The sequence below is a fragment of the Liolophura sinensis genome, chromosome 7 (assembly GCF_032854445.1).
Source record: "Liolophura sinensis isolate JHLJ2023 chromosome 7, CUHK_Ljap_v2, whole genome shotgun sequence".
NCBI classification, from domain to species: domain Eukaryota; kingdom Metazoa; phylum Mollusca; class Polyplacophora; order Chitonida; family Chitonidae; genus Liolophura; species Liolophura sinensis.
In genome coordinates this window covers 15,782,647-15,792,587 of record NC_088301.1, presented here as the reverse complement: position 1 = coordinate 15,792,587, position 9,941 = coordinate 15,782,647, and the positions used below count along the sequence as shown (strand labels likewise).

Here is a 9,941-nt window from a genome sequence, read left to right as displayed (position 1 = left end):
GTACCACAGTCAGAGAAGCAACTCTTCGAAGTTCCACATCAGCATCCTCAGAGACACCACCAACACCTAAACAATAGGAGAAAAATCATGTAAGCACACCATTTTGTACTAGCTGAGATCTCATGCTAGAAACCACCAGTCAGTGATTCTGCTGCGTCTCAAGTACAGACGGGAGAGGAACATGTCTTTTTCAGTGAGTTGTCCTAGTTTCCCCATGAATATTTTTTTTGTAAATTTATATATATGTACATGTATTTACCCTAATTCCTCAACCTTTTCGCATATGAAAGAGCAACTTTAAGCGCAATTTATGCACATTTTCACGTGTAATTTGATTTTGGAGAAAAAACTACATTGGTTGGATTAGCCAGTTTCAGGGCTTTGCATAAAGTATAATTTCGTCAGTCTGCACAGCATAATGCCTTCAGAAAATGCTTGAATAGACACCTTGCAAACATGCGAAAAGGTTGAAGAATTACAGTACGCATGCATATACATGTATGTATGTATTTGATTGTTATCTAGCGACATACCACAATGTCCGATGAAACATGTCAGATTTATGCGGGAGGAAACTCAAGTGGCCGAGGTATAAAACCATAAACTTATGGCAAGTTTTACTGATGAATTTTCCCACATGGCACAAACTTCAATTACCCTAATTCCTCAGCCTTTTCGCATATGAAAGAGCAACTTTCAGTGCAATTTATGCATATGCTTAATTTGATTTTGGAGACAAAACTACATTAATCAGAATGTGCAGTTTCAGGGCTTCACAAAAAGTATAATTTTAGCAGTCTACATGAAATAACGCCTTCAGAATATGCTTGAACAAACACCTTGAGAACATGCGAAAAGGTTGAAGAATTATGGTCACTCAAGACTATGCAAATGGCTTTACAAGCTCGGTCCACTGTTTGTTGTCACTATAAAGTCCCTGTATAAAACAAAGACAGCAATCCACAAATTCCCTGTCCAACACCAGACTGATCCTGTGATCCTGTACCTTCTTTGCCAACAGTTGGGAGTAACGCTGATCTTCCAGATGAAATCTTAGTCAGTCACTCAAATGAATGAATGAATGAATGAATGAATGAATGATTTCAACATTAAAATACATTTTCTTACTTTATCTAACTGGAGTTAAAGATCGATGTATGGGATGGAAATAATCCCTGCGATATACACCTGTATAAAGCTGTCCCAATTTGGGAAAGCAGAATTCCATTAACCATGCCATTTCATGGATTCAGGGCCACTTGGTTGCCCCAAGTATGACAAGTAAACACTTAAGTTGAATGATCCAGGGAGTGAGTGAGTGAGTGAGTGAGTGAGTGCTTGAGGTTTAACGTCGTACTAAACAATTTTTCAGTCTATGACAAGTAATGTATTTCAACTAAATTTTAGTATTTTTTAAGCGACACATTTTGCTCAATTCTAATTGATAAATCTATCCAAGTATGTATCTCACAGGGCCACTTAAGAGTTTTTGTGAAGTTTGATCAATTCTTCTCAGGAAAACTTAAGTTGTAATATCAAAAGTAGCATTCTAAGGTCTATACGTGCTACTGAAAGTTCAACTTTACATACAAAAGATGAGTAAAAAGTATTTGTATTTAGGTGAAATACTGTAACAGACAAATAGTGCTATGAAAATAACACCCACCCCCCCCCTAAAACTGATATCCGATGGAATGAACATACCGGGCACTCATGTGGAGTGGGGAAGGTACCAGTAGGCAGATTGTTGTCACCAGTGTATTTCAGAACTTCTGAATATACCTTCACATAAAATTCTGAAAACCCCCGTACAAATGTTGCCCTGTTAAAAGAAAACAATGAATTATTTAATAGTTCTTTTCAGCTTTTTTTTTACTTTCAACAAAATACTTACAAAAATGTGGTTTTAAAATGCACAATAAATGTGATCCACATACTTTGAAAACTTAGGAGGCCCATGAATGGAAAACTTCAGCTCAATACATAATTAAGTACTGAAATTGTGAATTTGGTAATTTACTTTAATCAATATGATCACAAAGCGTTCTTAGACCTTAAGGTGAACATAAAGTCTGCCACTATATATACATAGAAAAAATGATACATGACACAGTTACATGTATCACAGAAAAATATGTAAAAATATTCTACAAAGTTTTAAAAGCTGAGGTTTTTAAGTTCAGCCTTGGGGATATGGCACTGACGGACAATTCACTCCAATTAGCCATGTTGTAGAAGCCCTTATGAACTTGGTCGATCACTAGTGCTGAACGTGTTGCGCGATAATTGCCTGTCACGTCCAAAAACTGACCCTTAACTGCCATTATTAAAATTAAGCCAACTGGGTCGTGAGCCCTGCTAACATGTATGTATGCAGTTCATACTCTTTATCATGCTAGCAGTGGACACGCTTGGTACTGAGAACTGTTTTTACTGACCACTCTGTTTTCATGCTGCCTTACATGTAGCTCTTGGATTATTGCCCTAGAGTGTGATAATCTGGCGAAATTGAAGCCACAATTAATTAAGGGTTTAACACCACTGCAGCGGTGTCTGTTGTATAACCCGATAGCACTTTCATAATGAGTCAAATCCCAAAAATGCACAGCATTCGAGGGATTTGACGAAACACACTCGTTGTTGGTTGAAGGGTCATCTCTATTTAATATGCATATTTGCACACATGATGAGTACTACCCTAATTGTTGCCTTACCATGTTATTTAATACTAAGAGAAAATATAAAAACTGCTTTGTGCATTTATATTTTTGTTGAGCATTCATGTATCAAAGTGATCCGAGGGACAAATCAGAGCTACAATAATACATGTAAATGGACATGTACTGTAACCATATACCTACACAAACACCACATGCTCAGTAAGTGAGCCTGTCACAGTCCACTCAAATTCAAGGTTATTCTTCTCGTTGTTATTTGTGTGGGTGACAACCTGAAAATAGGAAATAACCTTGCAATATTATTCAGCTCAGAGTTTGGGACGTGCAGGTTCAAATAGGTCGACAGGTCTGGATTTTTTTATTTGTCTGATTGGTCTCCAAAAATGAAAAACTAGCATGTGCGTAAAAAGGAGCAAAATTATTTGCCTACACCTACTACATAAAGAGCGGTACTTCTCTCCTTCAAAAAGTATTTATGAGTGAAAGAACGAATTTTGGCTTAATACATTGCTACTTTAATGAATAATAGAATGCTTTCACATTTACACGTACCTTGCCTCCGCTACAGTCTAACAAATGGGTGCCTGCCAGCCCAGGTTCACTGAATGAACCCACTATTGATTGGGTGTTAAGACTGTTTGCCTGACGCGCCTGAAGCATAAAACCCTTAAATGGAATCCCACAAGATGTGTCCAAAGTTACTGCAACAAAAAAACAACCACAATACATGTATTTGTTTTATTTGTCTGACTATTGTAGAACTTCATACTCAAGAATTATGGTTTCACACAATAGTGGACAGTGTTCTGGGTGAGGAAAACAAGAGTGCCTAGAATAAACCATCAGCCTTTGGCAAGTTACTGACAAACCTTTATGCACACCATATTGGTAAAGGCAAGTTCAAGAAATGTCTACTGACGCTTATTGTCAACTAGGCCCCATAAGCTGAGGGAGAATGACAGAATCCCTATAAATTTGCTGTCCAAGGCTGGGTTTGAACTGGTTTAACTGATCACCTTGTGAATTGCACTTTTAGTGATTGGAAGGCAAGCACTCAGCCACAACACTACGATTTGATCGCACAAAAACAGCTGTCTGAAAGAAACGGTGAACTGGATTCAACAAATGGCGTCCCATACTGATAAAAACTTGGTCTAAAGTCTACAGAGAGAATCCATTAGATAACATATATAGATATGGACAAAGAGGGCTTAAATGTTGCATCTGCCCTGGTCAGACAGGATCAACAGATGAATTAAAAAACTACTAAAGATAGACTGAATATACAGGCAGAGCATGACATACCAATACATTAACTTGGTGGATCCCGACTGGAATTTTACGACGTACCGTACTCAAGAATATTTCACTTATACGGCAGTGGCCAGCATCATGTTGGGTAGAACACTGGGGAAACCCATGACCCGAATGCTGGCAGACCTTCCCACAATATAACATATATGACCGGTGAGGCTGTTACCATGTCAAAAGTTAACTGCTGTGTGCAGTCATTGGTAATTACATGTATATTACAATCTCTGGAAAGGTAAGGAAGGCAAACTGTGAAATCTTTCTCCAGCTGACGCTTGGAGAGCTGATTTTGAATACCATATGATATAGCTCCAAGGGCTTAGGCATCAACTCGTCATTTTTAACCAACAGTATCGAAGATGTACAAAATGCAATTACGTTTTATCGCCACTGCAATGTATAATAGTGGTACCCAAGGCATTGTCCTTATGAGACAGCAAAAAGAAACCTCTCCCCAAATTTTGCTGCCCTTTAACACTACAGCACAGGTACACGTGTAAATCTAATGCAACAGCTGGAAGGCCATAAATTACCTTATACACCCAGCCTACATTAGGCATATACCTCCCAACTCTGTGGGCATTTTATTAGCCAATGAAAAAGCCAGAGTGGCCCATATACACTGGACATTCTACATCAGGTAGTACCTCCTATCACAGATGTATATTTCCTCCCACAGATGCCATGTTGGTGTTTGGCTTATATACATGTAGTATTTATAACTCGGCTCTGCCTTTTTGCTATAAACTGTATCGCATAACCCTTTCAAACATTCACTTAACCTGTATATGTACAACACTGTGACATAATCAGGAACATAAATATGTACCTGTAACTGTTTCCCCATCACTGGTGAAGGTGTTCTTGGAAAGCCTGACCCTAAAGGGTGTAAGACCTGTCTGACTGGGATTTGAACCATGGCTTGGCATCATCGAATCACATGCGGTGTTGGGAGGTCCGCTTTGGTAACCTCTGACAACCCCACAAACGGCAGCCCAGAGATACAAAACCAACAATGGTACGTTTTCAAGCCTGGTCATCATCTGTGAAAAGAATCAAGGACATCATTTTATTTAATTACTTGAATGGTGTTTTAAAATGCAGATCTTGACTGTGGCCTAATACCAGTGAGTGAGTGAGTGATTGAGTGATTGGGGTTTAACGTCGTGCTCAACAATTTTTCAGTCATATGACGATGAAGGAATCCTTAGGGTGTATGTAATGTACCTCCTTGTTGCAGGACGGATTTCCACCACTCTTTCATCTAGTGCTGCTTCACTGAAACGACTTACCGCAGGCAAGTAAGTCGCCCCACCCGAGCCATTATACTGATACGGGTCAACCAGTCGTTGCACTATCCCCTCCATGCTGAACGCCAAGCGAGGAAGCCACAACTTCCTCTTTTAAAGTCTTAGGTGTGACTCGACCCAGGATTGATCCTGGATCTACCGCTCCCGAAGCAGACGCTCTACCAACTGTGCTATCTGGGCCGGTGGCCTAATTTGTATGTTAATATTAATTCTTTCAGATATTAAAAAACAGAAGTTATATTCCAAATGATAGTGTCAAAATAAAGACTTGTGTAAAGCAAATCTGTATGTAGTCAGTGAGCATAAATACAAGGGACATTGTTACAAACATTCAAAATTGATACCAGATGACGAACACCATCATATGGGCTTTCCTGTACTACACTGAAATTTTATCTCCTGATAAGTGTATCAAAATGTCCTTGACTCTGAAGTCTTAAACCAACAGAGAAAGTATGCTACGGTTTACCAAATCACTTTCGCTGTCTGTGGTGCATGAATGTGAAAACAAAGAGTTAATTAACAGAAGACAAAAAGTTTACATGCACATGAAACTACTGATAAGCTTGATATGATTGATAAGCGCCAAGCATATCATACCAAAACAAAGAATTCGTGTTTAAGTCAAAAATAAGATGATAAATTAAAAGGCATTCCTTACAGTCAAATTTCATTCCATAAATGCGGGATATTTTGTAGTACAGACCCAGATCAAAAACAAAGGTAGGCCTACACATAGTTATTTGCTCAAAGATTGAATGGTGAAATTCGCATTTCGTGACCAAACTAAAACCATTGCAAGAAGCCTATTTGAAGCAAAAAAAGAATTTAATTTGCACATATATGATGCAAATATATGGCATAATTTGAGCCACAGTTTTTGCTCCAAAAATTTCTCATCCTACATGTACGTAGGCTTCAAATCTAATTACATGTAAAGTGTAGGATCTCAACAGAAAGCAAATTAACATGTGTATTAAATGTCTTGTGTATGTATGTGGGATGTACGTACAAATTTCAGCCTGCACATACATACATGTATGTAAAATTTTATGTAAATACAACACACAGTAGCCAGCGTCGCAACCTGAACCCTAGCATGTTTGTAACACTTCCCCATAGAATTTGCCTCTCCAGCCCATATATCCAGTTGACAAAAGACCTCACTGTACATGTACACAAACATGACAAATTCCCCCTAACAATAAATGGCAATAATGTTTGTGTAATGGTATAGAAGTTTTTGACCAATCACTACGACAACGTTATGACGTACCTGATGTGTGCACATCATACGTCATACAGATCGCATCCTGGTATATTGTGATACACATATTCATTGTCATGTTCTATTCACTCAAAAACCCATCAAAAATCAATCATGAAACATACACGAGACCAGATATACCACTTGTATAGTGCAGCTTGTGCATGCTGATTTTCACACTGCGTCTTTATTTTCTTTCTGCATGACTGGCACAGTAGTATAAAATTTCTCTTCCTGGAATATCAAGTACACCTAGATCAATGTGTGTAACACCTAGCTACATAGAATGTATTGTTGTACTATACATTTAGGAGAGTAATACTATATGTACATTGTAGACAAAAGATTCTATGTATAGCACCCCACACAATCACATGAACATTCCAGCACATGGGAATGAATTCAGAATTGTAATGCATGTCCTGTACATTAATACAGGCGCGTTCCTCTTAAAATGGTTTAAAATTAATTATTTATTTATTTGATTGGTGCTTGATAAAATGAAAAATGAATTTTTGTAGGATGCAGGCTTTTGAAATACATATGTACCATATTCACATGCATGTATCTATTGTTCAAATGTTGGCTGGGTATATAGAAAGGAAAAATGAAACTATGTGCATGTATGTTACTTTAATTTATATTTAATCTGAAGGTTCTACAAGCATATGCTCAATATCTATCATAACAGCATTATCTTTATCTTGAAATAAATCACTTCTTCAATTGTGAATTGTGAATCTTGTCCCTCACTAGACAAATACATCTACACCTGTAGCTATCATTAAAAGAATGTTCATCAAGAGTATAAACAAAAATAAGACACATATACAGTACACACATGTACACGCATACAGATGTGACTGTCTCAGTTTATATGTGCAGGTTCCTTAGAAGACCATAGGCAGTCTGTTTCACGACGCCAAACTTAAATCGCAAACACATGAATGCATTTAAGTTCGTTCAAAAATATTTAGTAGCCCAGGTATTTGGCTGCGTATAGTCATTAGGTGCGCATGCACCTGTGATTATAGAGATTAAGCTCAGCAGGTAAAACACAGCTTTCAACACAGTCACATCGTATATAGATATATCTATATTTAACAATACTTCACAAATACACGGGCCCTCCCATGAGTGATGCGGTGACCCTGTGTACGGATGAAGCTTAAAACAGCTAGAAAAGCGCAAGTTTACTTGTACATGTACATACAAAAGTTGTGGGGTAGAGAAACATGCTGTTTCCACCCTCACATGGGCTATAAACAGCCTATGTTCACCAGGACACAGGGTCAGGTAACATCAGGCATTCAATAACCTACATGTAACACAATCCGTCACATCCGTGTCTGACTCTTTTGAAGGAGTACCTGAAGCTCAAGCCCCTCATCATAATGAACCCTATGCCACTACAGTATGTATAGGGTATGGTTTGTTTGCTGACAGGACATCACAAAGCTGACATTTGCCAATGATTACCAGCTAACTGCATCCAAATGGTCACATTATATGACTGGACAATCTGTTCATGTATGTGTAAAGTTCCAGGACAGCTCTGGAGTCTAAGACAAATCATTCAATATATAAATGTACATTTAGATACAATGAAAGTACAACAAGTTATTTCAAACACCTGACTACAAACTAACTCTCCCCACATGCACTCACACCAAACAAAGGCACAGAAATTCTCTTCAAGAAAATAAATCAACATGTGTTTTTTACCAACACATGTAACTATATAATGTAACACACATGTAATGTGCAGATACTTTCCCCATTTTTACGGGGTTAAATAAAATTTAACAGATATATTTTTAATACCTACAGAAGTTGACAAGAAACAGGAATTTGAAGTATAAAACTAGTCTTCTGAGTCAAGATAATTAAAGTCATCTTTAACAGTCAATCATTTATTATTTCAACCGTAATTCTTCAAACTTTCCGCATGTTTGCAAGGTGTCTATTCAAGCATATTCTGAGGGCATTATTCTGTGTAGACTGATAATATTATGGGTTTTTTTTTAATAACCCTGAAATTGGCCTATCCAATCAATGTAGATTTGTCTCCAAAATTAAGTTAAAAATGTACATGAATTGCAGTTAAAGTTGCTCTTCCATATACAAAACAGTTGTGGAGTGATGGTACATGACTGTACATGCTGTGGCATGCCACTCTCTAATCTATTTATTCACTTCTATCCTAGAGTGAATTTGAATGCTAGTTAGTTTTAATATGCAGTTACATACTTGAACTACATGTACGGTATTACATCTAAAGTTTAGCGTGTAAGAATGCGCTTTCAGAAGCACATAAAGGCTTTAAATGATGTTTTAAGACTAACATTTAAGTTTTTACCTTAAGACTTTAATCAGAGTATAAAACTCTTCAGTAATTCTCAGTATCAAAGGCTGATGTGTCAGTCGGATCTCGAGTCAAGCAAAATGTGCCAAGTCAAAAACTTTGGTTGAAAATACACTATGTATATATATACATGTGTGATTCTGAAGTAAAATGTCCATGCACCTACATGTGCATGTAAGTGCTCAAAACCTGAACTATACTTCCTTAGGCCTTTATACGTTAACCCTGCAAACCCGATCATCTGTATCTTGATCAGTGTACACATTTGCATGACTGAACACACTAAACAGCTCCACAGGTTTATAATACATAAGATCTGGGGATCATTCTGTGCTTGGAAATGTGCCATCTCATCTGTCTCCATCACAAAACGTTAAAAAAACGTTCTCACCGAAAAGAATACAAGTAGTACAGTTTTGTATTATACACATGTACATGAAGCTGCTTGTCTTACAGTACATGTATAATCATCATTATAATGACCTTATGACAGAAGCCTGCAAAGCTATATACACATGTACTCTACAGTTCAATAATTCTGCCCTGAAGGTGCTAACTTCCAGTGGATGAGCTGATACACTTCAGATCAGCTAGCTGTCGTCGTTGAATGTATATACATGAACGTCTTAGTACAAAGTACTTCACGCAGCAATGAAACTGCTGTATTAAGTTTTGGCCCAGCTTTCACGTTCTTTATGCACAGAATCTAAGAATTGTCCTGATTGAAGCCTAACTTGTGACCATACTATATACATGTACTTGTACAAAACCATATATGTATTGCTGGGACAAAATTGGTGTTCCATGAATACGCTATATACTTCACAAACAGACATGATGACTGACAAGCATTGTTGATGGTTTGTTGTCACCAAGGCCCTCTCACATACAGTGAGAGAAGAAGCTATAATTTTCCTGTCCAAGAAGCCTGTTATAAGGTATACACACAAAACCCTATCTCACACATTATAAAGTACACAACAGAAGGAAGGCAACTGTAAGGTGAGAGA

The 9,941-nt window shown here is 37.6% G+C and overlaps 1 protein-coding gene across 1 annotated transcript; it reads right to left on the bottom strand.

Moving 5' to 3' along the window:
• Positions 1–9: 9 nt before the first annotated feature.
• On the bottom strand, positions 10–4,572 carry LOC135470686 (ferric-chelate reductase 1-like). Its single transcript, XM_064749721.1, has 5 exons — positions 4,554–4,572; positions 3,231–3,379; positions 2,862–2,950; positions 1,705–1,822; positions 10–66 (listed from the first exon to the last, which is right to left on the bottom strand). The coding sequence occupies exons 1-5, from the start codon at positions 4,570–4,572 to the stop codon at positions 10–12; spliced, it is 432 nt and encodes a 143-aa protein (XP_064605791.1).
• Positions 4,573–9,941: the final 5,369 nt, after the last annotated feature.